The sequence below is a fragment of the Phyllobates terribilis genome, unplaced genomic scaffold (assembly GCF_046119375.1).
Source record: "Phyllobates terribilis strain yellow unplaced genomic scaffold, ASM4611937v1 Scaffold_11__3_contigs__length_659146591, whole genome shotgun sequence".
Classification (NCBI taxonomy): Eukaryota; Metazoa; Chordata; class Amphibia; order Anura; family Dendrobatidae; genus Phyllobates; species Phyllobates terribilis.
Genome location: NW_027362771.1, coordinates 327,553,056 through 327,576,144, shown reverse-complemented (window position 1 = coordinate 327,576,144; position 23,089 = coordinate 327,553,056). Strand labels below are relative to the sequence as shown.

The following is a 23,089-nucleotide window of genomic DNA, read 5'->3' as shown; positions in this document are numbered from 1 at the left end:
CTACACACATCCCACTTCAGAGGAGCAGGCCGACGGTACTCCCACTTAGAAATGTGCAGGTACAACCGAGCCTGTTCCTGGCTGGAGTGGGAGGGGGGTGGTACATCCCATGTAGTGTAGGGGCAGATAGGGGGAGCAGTCTGGGTAGTGTTAGGAGCTCATTGGGTGCTGGTCACCTGAGCTCACACATAGAGGGATATATAAGGAGGGCACCAACTTAGATCAGGGTCAGACGCTGAGAACAAGTCAGTTGGAGAGGAGAGAGAAAGAAACAGCAGCCCTGGAGAGAGAGAGAGGAGAAAGAAAGAGAAAGACCCAGAGGGGGAAGACTGAAGGGACCCAAGAACCCAAATTAGAGCACCGGGTGAGGAGTCAGCACAAGGGTACCGGAACCCAAGCTGGTGGGGGCAAAAACATCCCTAGCCAGAGACCGGAGGCTGTGGGCAGCATCTGCCACGGCCACCCACTACATCCACCCTGAAGGCATACCACATGGAGGGTCAGGGAACCTAAGGCCAAGGGTTGCCCAACAGAAGGCCCGAGGGAGCTGGACCTAGGTGGATCACTGGTGGGGACGGCTGAAGAAAGGACAGAGGGAGAGCTCAGGGCCACGCTCCGGACTTGTTTGGGGGTTGGCCGGATCCAGGACCTGGTGGACGCAGCACGGCTCGGGTGGTCACTAACAGCTGGAGTGACCGAAACATCCGCAGTAAGTAAACTCCCTTAACTGCACAACCCGAGTCTGTCTTCATTGCCGGCTGCACCGCACCACCACAACCCCCATCCTCTGCGCCTGTCCCCTCTGAGGCTATACCCCTCCCGTTGGGGGTTATCCCACCAAGCTGCACATCCACCATCAGCCTCAGCGGACCCTGCTGCAGCGGCGGCCACAGTGACCGCATTACAACGGGTGGCGTAGTCGACACAAAAGAACTCTTATAACATCAGTAAGGACTGCCACATAACACTTAGCTTGACGCCCTGGGCACGGGACCGGGTCACAGCCGCTCGGAGACTACAACCCCCCATCTGATCCGGTGCCGGGTATTCCCCTCAAAAAGGAATATGTCCCAGGGGGCGCGTCAACTTTGGCGTAGTCGGCAGGATTACGTGCCCGCAACACCCGGGTACTGCGTGCCTGAAGAAAAGTGCAAGTTTACCTCAGAAAGAAGTCTCCCGCCGGTTCCGGAGGGTCCACGCCATCGGACTCCATCACCAGTCGTTTCCCGCCGATTGTCCGCCATTTCCAGCTTGTTCCCGCCATCTGCCGAGTTTCCCGCCACTGGGAAGCGATTCCCGCCAAAACCGCAGATTTCCCGCCTTGGAAGAGCAGCGGACGCCATTATGGGCGTGCCAAAGGAGGGCAAGAGGCCACATCCCATCGTGGGACGGGACAGAAAATGGCGCCAAAAGTGGAAACCGCCCCCACCAACAGAGACTGTGATGCTGGAAGTGTCTGTCAGCGTGAAAGAACTCCCCCTGGAGCTGACAGTCACCGAGTTGCCCCGGGACCGCCCTCTAAGTGGGAGGAGACGAAAGAGAAGAGAAAAGATGGGTGTCGCTTGGAGGAGTCTGGAGCGAGCGCACCCGGAGGCAGGAAGCATGGAAAGAAAGCAGAACAGCACCGGCCCGCTGGCCAGGAGTCTGCTAGAGACCGAGGAAGGAGGGCAGAGCAGCACCGGCCCGCTGGCCAGGAGCCTGCCGGAAGCCGAGCAGAGCAGCACCGACCCGATGGTCAGGAGCCTGCAAGAGTCCACAACCCCGCTAGGTCTAGCGGAGATCCTAGCGCAGCTCCCCCGAGACCGGGAGTGTGCACAAACTGCCCTGGAGGGCCTCGCACGGAGGATGGCCCGGGTACAGCGCGAGATACTGGCGGAGTGGAGCCGGGAGATGACCCAGCAAGCAGAGACCAGTCAACGGAGCACGCTACCCTGGAAGAGGAAGCAGACCGCCTCTGAGGATGGCGCGGGAGGACCCAAGGCCGGAGACGGCGCCGAGGAGGGAGCCGAACGCATGGAGGCAGGTAAAGGGGACGCCTATACCCCAAGCCGTGACACCGCTCACCTGCCCCAGCTCCCCGTCGCAGAGCCCGAAAGTCCCCCTGCTGTGCCCGTAGCCGCCACATCACCGCAATGGACTAGGCCCCGACCGGAAGCCGCCGCAGCGACCCCTGTGACGTCACGCGCCTCGACCCGGAGCGTGACAAAGCAGGAAATACCACCAGCCTGGTCGCAAGGCCTAGTACCCCCGGGCGCCGCATCACCAACAGCGCCCCCTACCTCCGCGGAGCCTCCGGCCTGGCCGCAAGGCCAGGTAGCCCAGGGCGCCGCCGTCCTAACGGTGCCCTTCACCTTCCAGGTGCCCCAGGCCTGGCCGCAAGGCCTGGGCAATCCGGGCGCCACCACCACCGCGCCCGCGCCCGTAAAACCAAGGGTGCCACACCTGGGGGGGAAGGAGCCAGAGGACCCGGACGGGTCTGAAGAAACATCATATCAAGAAAGAGCAGGAGGAAGACGCCGTTGAGTGCGGCAGAGCAGGAGTTGTAAATAGTTACCCAATCAGGGTATAAAGGAACTGGAACTGTTGTTGCTGCTAAAATAGTCCCCGTTGGGACCAGTGAACAGTTTAACCCGTGTGTCCCCTACCCAAACCAGGCTGAGGACTGTGAGCAGCCAACCCATTCCCTTTACTTGGCCGGGGACTGAGAACGGCCAAATTCCCCTGTAAATAGTTGCGCGTCCTAAAGCGCCCCCTACCGGTTTTATAGGAGAAACCATTTTTCTAGAAAGACTGTCGCACTTTTCCCGGACACACGTTGCACAGTGTCCGGAGGAGGAACCTGAAACCAGAGAAGTCTACGAGAATGTTTTATATGAAAAGTTATATATAATGTTTATATGTTTTATATGTTCATATAAAAATTTTGTATGTTTTGGTGTTTTGTCTTACAGCCCGAGGACGTGCTGTGATTTACCAGGGGGGAATGTAGCACCCTGAGGATTCGGCTGCTACAGGGGTATTGCACCTCAACCCAGAGGTGTGATATTCCACTCCCGGGTAAGGAAGGAGTGTGGAACTGAGCTCAGATAGACTGCATGCACTACACACATCCCACTTCAGAGGAGCAGGCCGACGGTACTCCCACTTAGAAATGTGCAGGTACAACCGAGCCTGTTCCTGGCTGGAGTGGGAGGGGGGTGGTACATCCCATGTAGTGTAGGGGCAGATAGGGGGAGCAGTCTGGGTAGTGTTAGGAGCTCATTGGGTGCTGGTCACCTGAGCTCACACATAGAGGGATATATAAGGAGGGCACCAACTTAGATCAGGGTCAGACGCTGAGAACAAGTCAGTTGGAGAGGAGAGAGAAAGAAACAGCAGCCCTGGAGAGAGAGAGAGGAGAAAGAAAGAGAAAGACCCAGAGGGGGAAGACTGAAGGGACCCAAGAACCCAAATTAGAGCACCGGGTGAGGAGTCAGCACAAGGGTACCGGAACCCAAGCTGGTGGGGGCAAAAACATCCCTAGCCAGAGACCGGAGGCTGTGGGCAGCATCTGCCACGGCCACCCACTACATCCACCCTGAAGGCATACCACATGGAGGGTCAGGGAACCTAAGGCCAAGGGTTGCCCAACAGAAGGCCCGAGGGAGCTGGACCTAGGTGGATCACTGGTGGGGACGGCTGAAGAAAGGACAGAGGGAGAGCTCAGGGCCACGCTCCGGACTTGTTTGGGGGTTGGCCGGATCCAGGACCTGGTGGACGCAGCACGGCTCGGGTGGTCACTAACAGCTGGAGTGACCGAAACATCCGCAGTAAGTAAACTCCCTTAACTGCACAACCCGAGTCTGTCTTCATTGCCGGCTGCACCGCACCACCACAACCCCCATCCTCTGCGCCTGTCCCCTCTGAGGCTATACCCCTCCCGTTGGGGGTTATCCCACCAAGCTGCACATCCACCATCAGCCTCAGCGGACCCTGCTGCAGCGGCGGCCACAGTGACCGCATTACAACGGGTGGCGTAGTCGACACAAAAGAACTCTTATAACATCAGTAAGGACTGCCACATAACAATTAGCTTGACGCCCTGGGCACGGGACCGGGTCACAGCCGCTCGGAGACTACAACCCCCCATCTGATCCGGTGCCGGGTATTCCCCTCAAAAAGGAATATGTCCCAGGGGGCGCGTCAACTTTGGCGTAGTCGGCAGGATTACGTGCCCGCAACACCCGGGTACTGCGTGCCTGAAGAAAAGTGCAAGTTTACCTCAGAAAGAAGTCTCCCGCCGGTTCCGGAGGGTCCACGCCATCGGACTCCATCACCAGTCGTTTCCCGCCGATTGTCCGCCATTTCCAGCTTGTTCCCGCCATCTGCCGAGTTTCCCGCCACTGGGAAGCGATTCCCGCCAAAACCGCAGATTTCCCGCCTTGGAAGAGCAGCGGACGCCATTATGGGCGTGCCAAAGGAGGGCAAGAGGCCACATCCCATCGTGGGACGGGACAGAAAATGGCGCCAAAAGTGGAAACCGCCCCCACCAACAGAGACTGTGATGCTGGAAGTGTCTGTCAGCGTGAAAGAACTCCCCCTGGAGCTGACAGTCACCGAGTTGCCCCGGGACCGCCCTCTAAGTGGGAGGAGACGAAAGAGAAGAGAAAAGATGGGTGTCGCTTGGAGGAGTCTGGAGCGAGCGCACCCGGAGGCAGGAAGCATGGAAAGAAAGCAGAACAGCACCGGCCCGCTGGCCAGGAGTCTGCTAGAGACCGAGGAAGGAGGGCAGAGCAGCACCGGCCCGCTGGCCAGGAGCCTGCCGGAAGCCGAGCAGAGCAGCACCGACCCGATGGTCAGGAGCCTGCAAGAGTCCACAACCCCGCTAGGTCTAGCGGAGATCCTAGCGCAGCTCCCCCGAGACCGGGAGTGTGCACAAACTGCCCTGGAGGGCCTCGCACGGAGGATGGCCCGGGTACAGCGCGAGATACTGGCGGAGTGGAGCCGGGAGATGACCCAGCAAGCAGAGACCAGTCAACGGAGCACGCTACCCTGGAAGAGGAAGCAGACCGCCTCTGAGGATGGCGCGGGAGGACCCAAGGCCGGAGACGGCGCCGAGGAGGGAGCCGAACGCATGGAGGCAGGTAAAGGGGACGCCTATACCCCAAGCCGTGACACCGCTCACCTGCCCCAGCTCCCCGTCGCAGAGCCCGAAAGTCCCCCTGCTGTGCCCGTAGCCGCCACATCACCGCAATGGACTAGGCCCCGACCGGAAGCCGCCGCAGCGACCCCTGTGACGTCACGCGCCTCGACCCGGAGCGTGACAAAGCAGGAAATACCACCAGCCTGGTCGCAAGGCCTAGTACCCCCGGGCGCCGCATCACCAACAGCGCCCCCTACCTCCGCGGAGCCTCCGGCCTGGCCGCAAGGCCAGGTAGCCCAGGGCGCCGCCGTCCTAACGGTGCCCTTCACCTTCCAGGTGCCCCAGGCCTGGCCGCAAGGCCTGGGCAATCCGGGCGCCACCACCACCGCGCCCGCGCCCGTAAAACCAAGGGTGCCACACCTGGGGGGGAAGGAGCCAGAGGACCCGGACGGGTCTGAAGAAACATCATATCAAGAAAGAGCAGGAGGAAGACGCCGTTGAGTGCGGCAGAGCAGGAGTTGTAAATAGTTACCCAATCAGGGTATAAAGGAACTGGAACTGTTGTTGCTGCTAAAATAGTCCCCGTTGGGACCAGTGAACAGTTTAACCCGTGTGTCCCCTACCCAAACCAGGCTGAGGACTGTGAGCAGCCAACCCATTCCCTTTACTTGGCCGGGGACTGAGAACGGCCAAATTCCCCTGTAAATAGTTGCGCGTCCTAAAGCGCCCCCTACCGGTTTTATAGGAGAAACCATTTTTCTAGAAAGACTGTCGCACTTTTCCCGGACACACGTTGCACAGTGTCCGGAGGAGGAACCTGAAACCAGAGAAGTCTACGAGAATGTTTTATATGAAAAGTTATATATAATGTTTATATGTTTTATATGTTCATATAAAAATTTTGTATGTTTTGGTGTTTTGTCTTACAGCCCGAGGACGTGCTGTGATTTACCAGGGGGGAATGTAGCACCCTGAGGATTCGGCTGCTACAGGGGTATTGCACCTCAACCCAGAGGTGTGATATTCCACTCCCGGGTAAGGAAGGAGTGTGGAACTGAGCTCAGATAGACTGCATGCACTACACACATCCCACTTCAGAGGAGCAGGCCGACGGTACTCCCACTTAGAAATGTGCAGGTACAACCGAGCCTGTTCCTGGCTGGAGTGGGAGGGGGGTGGTACATCCCATGTAGTGTAGGGGCAGATAGGGGGAGCAGTCTGGGTAGTGTTAGGAGCTCATTGGGTGCTGGTCACCTGAGCTCACACATAGAGGGATATATAAGGAGGGCACCAACTTAGATCAGGGTCAGACGCTGAGAACAAGTCAGTTGGAGAGGAGAGAGAAAGAAACAGCAGCCCTGGAGAGAGAGAGAGGAGAAAGAAAGAGAAAGACCCAGAGGGGGAAGACTGAAGGGACCCAAGAACCCAAATTAGAGCACCGGGTGAGGAGTCAGCACAAGGGTACCGGAACCCAAGCTGGTGGGGGCAAAAACATCCCTAGCCAGAGACCGGAGGCTGTGGGCAGCATCTGCCACGGCCACCCACTACATCCACCCTGAAGGCATACCACATGGAGGGTCAGGGAACCTAAGGCCAAGGGTTGCCCAACAGAAGGCCCGAGGGAGCTGGACCTAGGTGGATCACTGGTGGGGACGGCTGAAGAAAGGACAGAGGGAGAGCTCAGGGCCACGCTCCGGACTTGTTTGGGGGTTGGCCGGATCCAGGACCTGGTGGACGCAGCACGGCTCGGGTGGTCACTAACAGCTGGAGTGACCGAAACATCCGCAGTAAGTAAACTCCCTTAACTGCACAACCCGAGTCTGTCTTCATTGCCGGCTGCACCGCACCACCACAACCCCCATCCTCTGCGCCTGTCCCCTCTGAGGCTATACCCCTCCCGTTGGGGGTTATCCCACCAAGCTGCACATCCACCATCAGCCTCAGCGGACCCTGCTGCAGCGGCGGCCACAGTGACCGCATTACAACGGGTGGCGTAGTCGACACAAAAGAACTCTTATAACATCAGTAAGGACTGCCACATAACACTTAGCTTGACGCCCTGGGCACGGGACCGGGTCACAGCCGCTCGGAGACTACAACCCCCCATCTGATCCGGTGCCGGGTATTCCCCTCAAAAAGGAATATGTCCCAGGGGGCGCGTCACTTCCATGCCTTTATCATGGGGTATGGAGAAATATAGAGTCGCTATATCAACACTCACCAACAGCACCTCCTAGTCCAAAGTGAGACCTTCTAATTTTAAAGGGAATCTGTCACCCCCTGGGACTTTTCAGACCTCTAATATGGGCTAATATGATAGAAATGTGAATCTATACTTACCTGTATGGCCCATAATAGCGGTCTGGTTGCTGTGTAATAGCTTTTTGTTAAATTATTTCTGCTAAGCTTTGCGTCCCCCGGACGCCAAGAAATGCCCGTCTACTAGCCCTATTTCCATACTCACCCCACCTCCCCAGCACGTCACAAGGCCCTGTGATGTGCAGTTCCCAGCAGGATCCCGCGCCTGCGCTGTTTCCTCTGTATAGACGGCGCTCTTCTCCCTGCTGTCAGTGTAGCATTTTGCAGCAGGGAACTTGTGCGCGGGCGCCGGTGAGTCATTCTGCCTTTAAAAAGGGGTCAAAATCAAAATTTGGGGAAAAATTTGGCAAAGTTAGAGAAATTGAACTTCAAAACATTCGCTCTACTCTAGATTCTTTCTAGAGATGTGAGATAGTAATATGGCTTAAATGGAAACTAAGCTACAAATAAGCAGAGCTGGGAATAGGCGAACCAAAATAGAGACAGACCTCGTGCAAGGCTGTGTTGGATGGTACCTGAAGGTCAAGTGTCCACAATAGGAGGAAAATGAAGGTCACTGAAAACTCTAGGCAAGCTTAGTAATATACTCTTCATTGGGAAAGCCTTTCCTATTGTGGTACAATATATTCTTAAAAAGAGAAAGAAAAGAAATGGAGAGTGCCACTTTATATATATATACTAGCTATTATTGAGCCCATTCTACGCCCGGGTGGCGAGCATTTTTATTGGTATATGGTCTCCCATGCTGATATTTGTGCTGCCCCCATTCTGGTATTTTTGCTGCCCCCTTCCTGGTATTTGTGCTGCCCCCATCCTGGTATTTGTGCTCCCCAATCCTGTTCCCCCATCCTGTTATGTGCTGCCCTCATCCCTATCCTAGTATTCATGGCACCCCTCATCATCAATCCTGGTATACATGGCACCCCTCACCCTCAATCCTGGTATGCATGGCACCCCTCACCCCCTATCCTGGTATGCATGGCACCTCTCACCATTAATCCTGGTATGCATGGCACACCTCACCTCCAATCCTGGTATGCATGGCACGGCACCCCTTACCCCCAATCCTGTATGCATGGCACCCCTCACCCCCAATCCTGGTATACATGGCATCCCTCATCCCCAATCCTGGTACGCATGGCACCCCTCACCCTCAATCCTGGTATGCATGGCACCTCTCACCACTAATCCTGGTATGCATGGCATGCCTCATCCCTATCCTGGTATGCATGACACCCCTCACCTCTAATCCTGTATGCATGGCACCCCTCACCCCCAATCCTGGTATGCATGGCACCCCTCACCCTCAATACTGGTATGCATTGCACCCCTCACTCCCAATCCTGGTATGCATGGTACCCCTCATCCCTATCCTGGTATGCATGGCATGCCTCATCCCTATACTGGTATGCATGGCAACCCTCATCCCCAATCCTGGCATGCATGGCACCCCTCATCCCAATCCTGGCATACATGGCGTCCCTCATCCTTGTATGCATGGCTCCCTCATCCCTATCCTGGTATGTATGGCACCTCATCCTGGCATGCATGGCATCCCTCATCCCTATCCTGGTATACATGGTACCCCTCATCCATATCCTGGTATGCATGGCACCCCTCATCCCCAATCCTGGTATGCATGGCACCCCTCATCCCTATCCTGGTATGTATGGTATCCCTCATCCTGGTATGCATGGTACCCCTCATCCCTATCCTGGTATGCATGGCACCCCATCCCTCATCCTGGTATGCATGGTACCCCTCATCACTATCCTGGTATACATGATACCCCTCATCCCTATCCTCGTATGAATGGTCCCTCATCCGAATCCTGGTATGCATGGCACTCCTCATCCCCAATCCTCGTATGCATGGCACCCCTCATCCCTATCCTGGTATGTATGGTACCCCTCATCCTTGTATGCATGGTACCCCTCATCCCTATCCTGGTATGCATGGCACCCCATCCCTCATCCTGGTATGCATGGTACCGCTCATCCCTATCCTGATATGCATGCCACCCCTCATCCCTATCCTGGTATGCATGGCACCCCTCATCCCTATCCTGGTATGCATGGCACTCTTCACCCCCAATCCTGGTATGCATGGCACCCCTCACCCCCAATCCTGTATGCATGGCACCCCTCACCCCCAATCCTGGTATGCATGGCACCCCTCATCCCCAATCCTGGTATGCATGGCACCCCTCATCCCCAATCCTGGTATGTGTGGCCCCCTCACCCCCTAATCCTGGCATGCATGGCACCCCTCACCCCCGAATCCTGGTATGCATGGTACCACTCACCCCTCAATCCTGGTATGTATGGTACCCCTTATCCCCCAATCCTGGTATGTGTGGCCCCCTCACCCCCCAATCCTGGTATGTGTGGCCCCCTCACCCCCCAATCCTGGTATGCATGGTCCCCTCACCCCCAATCCTGGTATGCATGGTCCCCTCATCCCCCAATCCTGGTATGCATGGTACCCCTCAATCCTGGTATGAATGGTACCCCTCATCTCCCAATCCTGATATGTGTGGCCCCCTCATCCCCCAATCTGGGTATCTGTGGCCGCCTCACCCCCCAATCCTGGTATGCATGGTACCCCTCATCCCTTTCACGCTGCACACATGCAAAAAAATAAACACTTATACTCACCTTTCTTCCCTGTGCTCCAGCGCTGCTGTGTCCTGTTCTGCCGGAAGCTGGGGGAGGAGTGCGGCGCCGGAGTACGTGCGTGCCCAAACCGCGCTGTCCGGCGCCATTTTGCTGAAGACACACTGCAAATGTGTCTTCAGTAAAATAGCGCCGGATAGCGCTATTCGCATGCGCCGATTCCGACGCCTTCACTCCACCCCCGGTCTCCGGTGAAGAGAGGCACCGCGGCAACGCTCCTCTCGGTCAGGTAAGTATGTAAGTATGGTGCCGGAGATCGCGGTATACGTTCAGTGTCTACGCATACAGCGATCTCCGGCGCCATACACTCCTCTTACCTGTAACGGCTCCATGCGTTCTTCTGTCTGGAGCCAGACTGCGCAGGCGTGTCGCACTTGTGCAGTCTATAGAGGCTTGAGACAGAGACATGCATCTCCCGTTATATTATAGATATGTATGTGTGTTTATTGAAAATTATTTATCAAAAGTGAGGTCTTTTATCTTGTCATAACCTATGTAATAATGAGTCTAATATTTCATTTCTAGAGTGCATTTGTTTCAATGCAGAACATAAACTTTACAAAACTCTATTTGACAACTACAATCCATATATCCGACCAGTGGAAAATGTGTCTGACCCCGTTACTGTACAGTTTGAAGTGTCAATGTCACAGCTTGTTAAAGTGGTAAGACATCTGATCTTCTTCACTGTCATTCATTTACACTGTAATTATATTATTCCATATATGAACCATTCTCTGCATCTAGATGTGCTGTATCCATTTACTAATGTATTGTAGGGAAATTACATGGAAAAAAATGAAAATACAGATGTTGATCTAGCTGTTAAAAAGCCTGCCAAACTTTAAAACATGTAGCCATTGACTTTACCGTAATACAGATAATGGCACATATACCATACAACATATATTAGAATTACTGTATATGTTTTAGATATTTACCTAATAGATAATTATAAGTCTGTAGAAGTCTTTGAGAATACTAATTTATTTGAAAATAAAGGGGTAATAAAAACTAGGCTGTTTTATTCCAAAAACAGTGCTACACTTGTCCACAAGTTGTGTCTGGTATTGCATCCATATATAGCTCATCCTGCAGAACCCCTTCAAAGTTTCTTTACCCAACAAACTCACACGAAGGAAACCTTGGGATGTTGGATAAAATCAGACATTATTATAATTGATTATACTGTGGCAAAAAATAGACTGGTAGTAGTTAATTGAAGAGATAATTCTTATTCTTAGTAAATGAGGCAAAATTAGCAAGGTGAAAATGTGTGACTCTGGTTTATTTTAACATTTCACACTCCTAAACATCTAGGAAGATGAGATATGGGAGCTGTTTGTTGTGGTTTCCATATTAAATTCATGCTAATTATTGTGCCTCCTTATAATAATGCCCCACAGCCCCAGATACGCAGTATGATGGCCCACAGTTTCCCACACAGTAAGATGTCCCTTACAGCCACCCATATACAATAGCTTGGCCCCCACAGCACCCCCATACACAGTATGAAGAGCATTTCCCCAAGCATAGTATGATGTCCACTACAGCCATCCTATACATGGAATGATGCCCAACAGCCCCTTATACACAATTATACACAATAAGATGGTCCCACAGCTTCCTCATAGTATGATATCACCACAACCCCCATGCCCAGTATGATACCACAGAGTCCTCCAAACAGTATGATATACTCTAAGCCCAATAAACACAATAAGATGGCTGTAGCATCGGCGTCTCTGCCCCCTGCCAGGCAGAGACGCCGTCCCACTCACCTCCTCGCTCCCCGCGCTCCCCGCTCTGCGTTCTCCAGCGCTCCTCTTCCTGCTGCCAGCGTGCGCAGCTCCCCGGGCACTGTGCTTAGGGCGTGCACGCGCATGCTCCCTCCCTCTTAAAGGGGCCGCGCGCGCCGTCCTAAGGAGTCCCCGGCCAATAGCCGAGGGCCCTCCCATATATAAGGCACCTCCTCCAAAATGGAGGTGCCCGAGCAAAAGTTGTTGCACAGTGTTTCTTACCTCTGCTTCAGCCCTCAGGTCCCGCTGCTAGCCTGACTACCAGTCCTGCCCGCCTGCCTGTTACCTGCCTGTTACCTGCCTGTTACCTGCCAGCCCGCTCACCTGGGAGCACTTGCCTGTTGCCTGCCTGTTACCTGCCGTACCTGCCAGCCCGCCCACCTGGGAGCACTTGCCTGTCTGTTACCTGCCAGCCCGCTCACCTGGGAGCACTTGCCTGTGACCTGCCTGTTACCCGCTTGTTACCTGCCGTGCCTATCCAGAGGCTCCTGCCGTCACTTGCCGTGACCACCTGCCAGCCCACCTAGAGACTCCTGCCATCACTTGCCGTGTCTACCTGATAGCCTACCTGGAGGCTTCTGCTCGCCAGCCTGCCTGCTGTGCCCATCTACTATTCCGGTCAGTCCCTGCCATCTGTACCGTGGGAGTCACCTGCTCCCTTACAAGGTCGTTCCCAGAGTAGCACCTGGTCCCTCTGCTCGGTCCCTCCCTGGTCACGGAGTCGTTAGCCGCTGTACGACCAGGGTCAGTCCGAGTTGATACTTAGTTACGCCCCTCTGGGTCCCTCCTTGCACCGTAGCACAGAGGTTCCACACCCGGATCCATAACAGTTTGCTCGGGCCATGGAACCCGGTGGCCCCCAGACCCCCGCAGTCTCCGACCTGCACCAGGAGGTCTTACGTCAGAGGGCTCAACAGGAGTCGGTCCTGTCCTTCTTGCGGTCTGTTAACTCTCGCCTGGGCGCATTGTCCGACCCGTCTGTGTCCATTTCTGGTCAAGTAGCGCCTGCTTCTGCGGCACCACAACCCAGTCCTATTATGGCGTCCGGCTATGGACCCCGGCTCTCGGCACCTCCACGTTTTGCTGGCAACCCCGCTTTAGCTTGAGGTTTCATAAACCAGTGCACCCTGCACTTTGAACTCTTGGCACATCAGTTCATCTCCGACCGGGCCAAGGTGGCATTCTTCATGTCCCATCTCACTGGGGAAGCACTGGCATGGTTAAATCCTCTGTGGGAGAGAGGGGATCCCCTGGTGTCCGACCTGTCGTCTTTCCTCACTGCTTTCCGGAAAGTGTTCGATGAACCAGGACGAAAATCCTCTTCAGCCAATATGCCATACGGTTTCGTACCCTCGCTTCTGAGCTTGCCTGGGACAACGAGGCTCTGGTGTCCGTCTTCTGGGAGGGTCTTTCCGGCCGGATTAAGGACGAGTTAGCCGGTCGGGACATTCCTACCACCCTGGATGACCTGGTGTCACTAGCTACCTGGATTGACATCCGTTTCCAAGAACGTACCAAAGAGACTATCCGGGAGCGAAGATGTTCTCGTCTTGCTCCTACTTTTCAGAGATCTGTCTCTCAATTAGCAACTCCCCGGGCACGCTCGCCCGAAGCTATGCAGGTCGACCAGACCAAGATGGTCAAATCTCGCCAAGAGTCACGCCGAGCCGAGGGGAGCTGTTTCTATTGTGGCAGTAAGGAGCACTTCATCCATTCCTGCCCGGTGAAGCCGGGAAACGCCAGTGTCTTAGACCGCTCAGAGATGTCGTCCTAGACAAAAGTAAGCCCCCTCCGTCCCTGACTTTGTCTGTCTCTATCTCCTGGGGAGAGAACCGTCGCTTTGAAATTGCTCACCTGGATTCTGGAGCTGCTGGAAACCTCATTTCCCAGTCCCTGGTAGAGAGATATCGGATTCCCACCAAACCTCTGGCTGAACCGTTGGCAGTCGCCTCCGTGGATGGAAGACTCCTTCCGGTAACCATCCTGCTCGTCACAGAACCTATAACCCTGAAGGTGGGAATGCTGCACTCTGAGAGGATCTCCTTCCATGTGCTGTCCGGTCTCTCTCACCCCCTATTGCTAGGTCTACCCTGGGTTCAGAGACATGAACCCGTGCTGAACTGGCAATCCGGTGAAGTACTTTGTTGGGGGCAGGATTGCCATAAGACCTGCCTGGTTACAGTTCGCCCGGCTCGTCCTCCACCTACCCCGGCTAATTTGCCCGGTCTACCGGCACCTTACTGGTCCTATGCAGATGTCTTCGGTAAAAAGGAAGCCAAGACACTGCCACCTCATAGGCCATATGATTGCTCGATCGACCTGGTACACGGTGCCACTCCACCCCGTGGGCGCATTTACCCATTGTCGTCAGCCGAGACCCTGGCCATGTCGGAGTGCATCGAGGAGAATCTGGCCAGGGGATTCATCCCGGGAATCTACCTCTCTGGCTGGAGCCGGATTCTTCTTCGGCAAGAAGAAAGATAGTTCATTACACCCTGTATTGATTATAGAGGACTCAACCAAATCACGGTCAAAAACAAATACCCCCTGCCGCTCATCTCCAAGTTGTTTGACCGTCTTAGGGGAGTTAGGATCTTTACCAAGCTAGATCTACGTGGGGCGTATAACCTGGTCCGGATCCGTCAAGGAGACGAGTGGAAGACGGCATTCAATACCCGTGACGGTCACTATGAATACCGTGTGATGCCTTTCGGTCTCTGCAATGCTCCCGCCGTCTTCAAAGAATTAGTCAACGACATTTTCCGTGACCTTCTATATTCTTGCGTGGTGGTGTACCCGGTTGACATCTTGGTCTTCTCTCCGGATCTTCCCACACACCGGAGGGATGTTCGTCAGGTCCTGCTTAGGCTCAGGCAGAATCACCTCTATGCAAAATTTGAGAAGTGCCTCTTCGAGCAGACCACTCTTCCATTCCTGGGCTATGTTATCTCCCAGACAGGTCTACGAATGGATCTCGAGAAGCTCTCTGCTGTCCTAAAGTGGCCCCGTCCGGAGGGGTTGAAGGCAATTCAGCGATTCCTGGGCTTCGCCAACTACTATCGTCTCTTCATCCCGCACTTCTCTGCCTGGACTGCTCCCATTTCTGCGCTCACCCATAAGGGAGTAAATTCCAAGGAATGGCCACCCGAAGCTGAGGAGGCCTTCCATTCCTTAAAGCAAGCCTTCTCCTCTGCCCCTGTGCTGTACCGTCCGGACTGCAACAAACAGTTCTTCCTGGAGGTTGATGCTTCCACCTCCAGGGCAGGAGAAGTGCTCACCCAAAGATCATCATCTGTGAGAATGGTAACCTGCGGCTTCTTCTCCAAACTCTTCTCCTCGTCTGAGTGCAACTACTCCATAGGAGACCGAGAACTGTTAGCCTTTAAATTGGCGCTGGAGGAGTGGCGTTACCTGCTTGAAGGGGCTTTATACCCGGTGATCATCTATACGGATCACAAAAACCTGGCATATCTCCAGAATGCCCAAAGAGTCAATCCGCGTCAGGCCCGGTGGTCTTTGTTCTTTGCCCGCTTCGACTTTATCCTACATTTCCGCCCAGCGGACAAGAATGTCAAAGCCGACACCTTGTCCCGATCCTTCCTGTCCTCCGATCAAGAGGAAGAGCCTATGTACATCATCGACCCCTCCAAAGTGATGAACGTGACCCCCTTGGATCTGACTCGTCTTCCACCCGGTAAGATGTTTGTAGGGGTACCAGATCGTGAGAAGGTACTTCACTGGAGTCATTCATCTAAACTAGCTGGCCATGCTGGCCAAAAGAAGACCTTCCTGCTCATTGCCCGGCATTACTGGTGGCCTACCCTACGCAAGGATGTGGTAGACTTCGTCTCGGCCTGTTCATCCTGTGGCCGCAGCAAAGTTCCCAGACATCTTCCAGCCGGTCGCCTCCTGCCTCTTCCCGTGCCTGCTGCCCCGTGGCAGCACATTACCATTGACTTTATCACTGATCTCCCTGATTCTACCAGTTGTACTGTCATTTGGGTGGTCGCCGACCGCTTTTCTAAGATGGCCCACTTCATCCCTCTGCCTGGTTTCCCTTCTGCATCGGAGTTGGCCAAGGATTTCTTCCGTCATATTTTCCGTCTCCATGGCCTACCTCTCCACATTGTGTCGCATCGAAGGGTTCAGTTCACCTCACGTTTCTGGAGAGCTACCTGTAAGCTACTGGATGTCACCCTGGATTTCTCCTCTGCTTACCATCCACAGTCCAATGGCCAAGTGGAGCGTATCAACCAAATCCTTACCAGCTACATCCGACACTTTGTTAACGCTCACCATACCGATTGGGTGGAGCTCCTACCATGGGCCGAGTTCTCCTACAACAACCATGAGAGCGAATCTACTTCTAAATCCCCGTTCTTCGTGGTCTACGGTCAACTTACCCGGATTCCGTTTCCCATCTCCGCCTCGGTGGACAACCCTGCCTCGGAGGCTCTTGTCAGCGAATTCTCCACCATTTGGGAAAATACTAGGTCCGCACTTCTTCAGTCCTCCAAGCGAATGAAGAGACATACTGACAAGAGACATCTGGATCCGCCTCAATTCCGCCCGGGAGATAAAGTCTGGCTCTCTTCCAAACATGTCCGACTCAAAATACCCTCCTATAAGTTGGGTCCTCGGTTCATCGGTCCATTTGAAGTTCTCAAACAAATCAACCCAGTGGCCTACAAGTTAAAACTCCTGGCCACCTTACTGATTCCCAACTCCTTCCATGTATCTCTCCTCAAACCAGTTGTGTTTAACTCTTTTTCCAACTATCCAGGTACTCCCCCTGTTCCGGTTGCCGCTGAGGACGTTTTTGAGGTAGAGAACATTCTGGCCAGTAAGAGGGTAAGAGGAAAGACACTTTTTCTAGTGGATTGGAAGGGGTTTGGCCCAGAGGAGAGAACTTGGGAACCCAGGGAGAATATTCATGCCCCGCTTCTCCTTGAAAAATTCCTTTCTGGCCTAAAAAAGAGGGGGCGTAAAGGGGGGGGGGTACTGTAGCATCGGCGTCTCTGCCCCCTGCCAGGCAGAGACGCCGTCCCACTCACTTCCTCGCTCCCCGCTCTGCGTTCTCCAGCACTCCTCTTCCTGCTGCTGGCGCGCGCAGCTCCCCGGGCACTGTGCTTAGGGCGCGCGCGCTCCCTCCCTCTTAAAGGGGCCACGTGCGCCATTCCAAGGAGTCCCCGGCCAATAGCCGAGGGCCCTCCCATATATAAGGCACCTCCTCCAAAATGGAGGTGCCCGAGCAAAAGTTGTTGCACAGTGTTTCTTACCTCTGCTTCAGCCCTCAGGTCCCGCTGCTAGCCTGACTACCAGTCCTGCCCGCCTGCCTGTTACCTGCCTGTTACCTGCCTGTTACCTGCCAGCCCGCTCACCTGGGAGCACTTGCCTGTTGCCTGCCTGTTACCTGTCGTGCCTGCCAGCCTGCTCACCTGGGAGCACTTGCCTGTTGCCTGCCTGTTACCTGCCGTGCCTGCCAGCCCGCTCACCTGGGAGCACTTGCCTGTGACCTGCCTGTTACCCGCTTGTTACCTGCCGTGCCTACCCGGGGGCTCCTGCCGTCACTTGCCGTGACCACCTGCAAGCCCACCTAGAGACTCCTACCGTCACTTGCCGTGTCTACCTGATAGCCTACCTGGAGGCTTCTGCTCGCCAGCCTGCCTACTGTGGTCATCTGCTATTCCAGTCAGTCCCTGCCATCTGTACCGTGGGCGTCACCTGCTCCCTTACAAGGTCGTCCCCAGAGTAGCACCTGGTCCCTCTGCTCGGTCCCTCCCTGGTCACGGAGTCGTTAGCCGCCGTACGACCAGGGTCAGTCCGAGTTGATACTTAGTTACGCCCCTCTGGGTCCCTCCTTGAACCGTAGCACAGAGGTTCCACCTCCCGGATCCCTTTAGCCACCCATATACAATATGATGTCATCACAGCCCCTATACACAGTATACACAGAGAACAGCGCCGTCCCCGCAGGTGATGTCACTGGTCTGCCCGGTGGGTATTCTGACACCGCTCTGTTGCCGGCTCGTCACTGCTGATCTGAGCCGGCAGATCGCGCAGGGAAAAAGCAGAGACTATCCCCGCCCCTGAAGCAAGCCTCACTGATGACACTTCTTTTCAGGGAGGGGGCAGGGGCTGCGGAAGTGACCACAGTCTCTGCCCCCTGATGACACTTTGTTTGAGTATCCCAGCATGCACTGGGATTCTCAAATGAAGCGTCATCAGAAAGGAAGTAGGGAAAAAAATAGAATAGCAGTTAGATAGTGTAATTAGGGAACGGTAGGGAATTTTTAATGCAAGCATATCAAAAATTAGTTTAGATTATGGCTAGATAGGGATGTAGAATTAAATTTCATTTGACTTCGGACCATCTCTTTAAAGCAAATAAACCCGTGTTAAGCTGAATAATTCTACTAGTACAGTATAGAAAGCAAGTTAAAAAAATATTCCAACTCTGGTAAAAGCTATTATTGGGAAGATTTTCTGGCTACCATAGATGGATTGGCAATAAGTATACCAAGCCACTCATTGTCATGTTTATGGCTACTTGTAAAATATAAAATAACCCACAGTCCTGCTATTATTTCCTTGCTGCTACCACAAATGGCAGCTTAATATCTAATTTTAACTGTTATTAGTGATGGTAAGGCAGAGTCTATTTAGAAATGTATTACAATTGTGCTATAATAGCATCAAGAGACTAAAACATGGCTGAGATTATTGTGTTAGCCTGATCTGTAATATATGTTGACATTCACTTATGTTATATTTAGTTGTAAATCAGGAATTGCCACCAAATCTAATTGCCCTCTGGATATTCCCGTTAGTTATAGTTTCCCTCTAATAGCGACCTAATATTCCGTGGCAATTTCTCTTAATTTTTATGATTAGTCAAGCATTTTAAAATGTAATTTTTTGTCATTAGACTGACTGTGATTTATAGGATGTTAAAATTATATATTTAAAGGTAACCCGAGAAAACCTTTATTAAGTTGAATACTTTCCACATTTTTTACAATGCAGATATTACAATAGACCAATTTAAACATGATTCATGAACTGTATTGATTTTCTCTTTCATTTTAATATGATAAATATATACTGTATAAAGTATATATATACAGTGCTGCGCAAAAGTTTTAGGCAAGTGTACAAAAAATGCAGCAAGGTAGGAATGCTTTCTAAAATACGAGTGTTTATAGTTTACTTTTAACAATTACAAAATGCAAGATGAATAAACTAAAGATAATTTTAAATCAAATCAATATTTGGTGTGACCATCCTTTACCTTCAAAACAGGATAAAAGCATCAGTTCTTCTAGCTACACCTGCACAGAGTTTTTGATTAAACTTGGCAGGAAGGTTGTTCCAAACATCTTGGAGAACTAACCACAGATGTTCTGTGTCTGTAGGATTATGCAATTCCTTCTGCCTCCTCTGTCTCTTTGTGTAATCCCAGACAGACTAGATGATGTTGCTCTGTGGGAGCCATATCATCACTTCCTTGTTCTTATTTGTACTGAAGATAGTTCTTGTGAGAAGCTGCCCATTTACTAAAGACTTTTCCTGCACAGAGCACCGATTTTCATCAATCTTATTGTTGTGTTTTGTTAGAAATTTGCTTGCTGTGTTTTTAATTAGTGATTTGTTTGCTCATTATTTCAGCCTCAGGAATCACTGCTTCCATTCATTGACCTTACCTCAGGGGCCTTCTCTCAGCCAATAGACCCTTTGTGTAGATGGGAAGAGTAGATGCAAAGGATCCGTCACCACAGGGGGTCTCACATGCAGACCCAGGTGATGGGTTCGACCTGAGAAAAATACCTCCACTAATGCACACTTAGCTTTGAGGGGGAGGGAGAGAGCAGTTCTGCCCATTCAGGGGGCTGATCACAGTGTAGGAGAAAAGAAACCACATGTTTAGAGAGGAGTTGGTGGAATGTCGTTGAAGGGATAGGATCTAGTCTAAGGACATGGACCATGGATGAGTCGATGGCTTATGGAGTAGAGATTGGCTGCTGACTGGGCTGGATAAAGGTGCTACAGTTGGGGGATCTGTCGTCTGAATTTCATAAACTTTCTTAAAGGACTGTTGCTACTGGATACCTTTGCTTCTATCATTTTATCTGTCATATGGAGCATCGTGGACTGTGACTACAGACTATACTGGCTGGTGATGCGAAATCTGTGAGCCAACCAAAAGTTGAAGGACAGTGAGTATTGCTTGGCACAAAGGCAGTAGAACTACCGCCCGGGGAGGGGATCTTGTGGACTAAGACAATTGTATTTTGGACATTTACCTGGAATGGCTGTATTACCATGGATGTAAGGAATAAAATATTGTTGCATTGTTAACCTGCTTAGGTGATAATTAAAACCCGCAATCTCAGATTTTCACAGTTTTCAATTACATTGACTATATATTTGGGGTCATTGACCTGCTGCAGAATAAATTTGGAGCTAATCAGACGCCTCCCTGATGGTACTGCATGATGGATAAGTATCTACCTGTATTTCTCAGTACTGAGAACACCATTAATCGAGATCAAATCCCCAACTACATTTGCTGAAATGCAGCCCCACACTTTCTAGGACCCTACACTATGCTTCATTGCTGCCTGCAGACACTGATTATATATATTGTACCACTATATAGTTCTTCAACAAACTGCCTTCTGCTGCAGCAAAATATTTCAAATTTTTACTCATCAGTTTAGAGCACCTGCTGCCATATTTTGCACCCCAGTTCTGATATTTTCATGTATAGTTAAAGGGACTCTTTCATGTAAAATAACTCTAGTAACCCTAGAACGCATGACCATAAAAATCTACTTTTTCACATACCTGGGGCCTTTTAGGCCGGTGTGCAAATAACATGGAATAACTCAAACAAAAATGACAAACAACTATATACCTGAGGAATACCTAGAGTTTCAAAATTCTAACTAAAGTAATCTTGCAGAAAATAGAAAACAATTAACAGGGCGGGCCTGCGAGGCCCCAGGTATGCGTTCTAGGGTTAACCTGCAGATCTGGGGTTAATCTGCAAGTTAATAGCATTCTGACATCTTGTGGTGCCTGCACTGAGAGCCCCGCTACTGGGAGCAAATGAACTTTATTCGCCTGGCAGGTTTGCTCTTTCAGTCACAGGGGTGGCGACAGCACAGTTTAAGTCATTGCTCTGTGCATACAGACCGGAGGTAGTAGCTGCGCCCCCGGCACTAAATGACAGCAGGATCGGGATTGGAGCCAGCTGTCAGTCAGTGCCTGGGGCGAGGTAATGGCTTCCACTCTGTATACACAGAGCAGTGACTAAAACCGCTCTGGCACCACCTCTATGAATGGAAGCCGAACGCTGCCGGGCAGAATAAAGTTAATTTCCTCCCAGCAGCGGGGCTCTCAGTGCGGGCGCCGCACAGTGTCAGGACGCTATTAACCTGTAGAGTAACCCCATATCTGCAGGTTAATAGTATTATTTTACATGACAGATTCCCTTTAAGTTACTTGGCCTTGTTTTTATATTAACGGTATGGCTTTTTGGACGAAATTTTTTGCTGAACACCACTTCTAGCAAGCCTTCTCTGAATAGTAGATGAGTGTTGCTGGGTCCCACTTGTTGCTGCCAGTTTTGAGCTGATGGCACTGCAGGAGAACTTATGATTTTGAAGGGATGTAAGCACAATGTGTCTTTCATTTCCTGCACTAAGTTTCCTCAACATTAAACGTTCCTTGTTGTCCTCAATGCTGAGAAATACAGGCAGTTACAGTACTTATACATCATGCAGTAATCTTCAGGGAGGCGTCAATTGGCTCCAAATGTATTCTGCAGCAGGGCAACGAGCCCGAACATACACTCAATGTCATTAAGAACTATCTTCAGTCTAAAGAAGAACAAGGAGTCCTGGAAGTGATGATATGGCCCCCTCAGATCCCCGATCGCAACGTCATCAAATCTCTCTGGGATTACATAAGGAGACAGAAGGATTTGCACAAGCAAGAAGATCTGGGTTTCGCTCTGCAAGATGTTCGGAACAACCTACCTGTCAAGTTCCTTCAAAAACTGTGTGCAAGTATACCTGGAAGAAGCGATGCTTTGAAGGTGTTTTGAAAACAAAGGGCGGTCAAACCAAATTTTGATTTGATTTAGATTTGTCTTTTGTTCATTCACTTTGCATTTTGTTAATTGATAAAAAAAACACTATAAAACCTTCTATTTTAGAAAGCATTCTTACTTTGCAGCATTTTTTCACACCAGTACATTTTGCACAGTCGTGTGTCTGTACATATATATTACAATAAATGGTTTTCTTTGTGCATAATTATAGGATGAAGTTAATCAGATTATGGAAACCAACCTATGGCTGAAGCATGTAAGTACCTATAACAAAGAATACTGAATGATTAAGAATTACATAAATAAATTAGATTTAATTACATTGATGTTGAGTTACAAAGTACAGTATATTATTTGTCTTCAATTATTGGTGGCTGCAGATTAGAACATGCAAGTGGACTGTTTTATGGTCAGCTGGCTCAAAGTCTGAAATATAAGATCCTATCCAATTTAAAGGGGTTGTTGTCTTTCAGACGAAGTTCTACCTAGGCTGCCGTTTTTTAAATAATAACTAGGTTTGCTTTACTCACCTTCCTTGGGTCCATCAATGCTCTTGGTGTCTGGCATTGGCTATGGTGCTGACATTATGTGGCAGCCAATCAGTGAGCTCAGTGGCTCTGACTGTATTAACAGAAAGCCCCCTTCAGAACCGCTGAATGCCCCGATTGGGTGCTATGCTGTAGATGTGACGTCAATGGCGCTGTCAATGCCGGACACTGGGAGTGACGCGCCCAGGGGATGGGGACGACTCGGCGCCCGGGCCTTGTTGCCTTGGTCTGGGGGATGTCGCGGTGGTCGGCTCCCGGGCCCGTACCCTGGGGTCACTCTTAAAAGAAGGGGGGAAGTTGTATGGGATAGGGATGTTCGTGACGCCACCTGTGGTGTCGGGTGAGGATCACCAGCGCTGCGACAGTCCTCTGAGGCTGGTGTTTAGGCAGCTTAGTTGGTGCAGCTCCCCACAGGTGGAGCGGGGCCTCAGGGCAGCATAAGTGTAGGGATGCAGGATGGAGGGGACCAAGCCGGGTCAGAGGAAGAACAGGCACGCACACGGGAGTTC

General features: G+C 51.9%; 1 protein-coding gene across 1 annotated transcript in view; it reads left to right on the top strand.

Annotated features, from left to right (window-relative positions):
• The window catches only part of LOC141166194 (neuronal acetylcholine receptor subunit alpha-3-like), a 148,116-nt gene that overhangs the window by 49,899 nt on the left and 75,128 nt on the right, over positions 1-23,089 (top strand). Inside the window, exons 2-3 of the mRNA XM_073652651.1 lie at positions 10,642-10,781; positions 22,244-22,288. Of these exons, the coding sequence (XP_073508752.1) occupies positions 10,642-10,781; positions 22,244-22,288 (185 nt within the window). The remainder of the gene's footprint in view (positions 1-10,641; positions 10,782-22,243; positions 22,289-23,089) is intronic.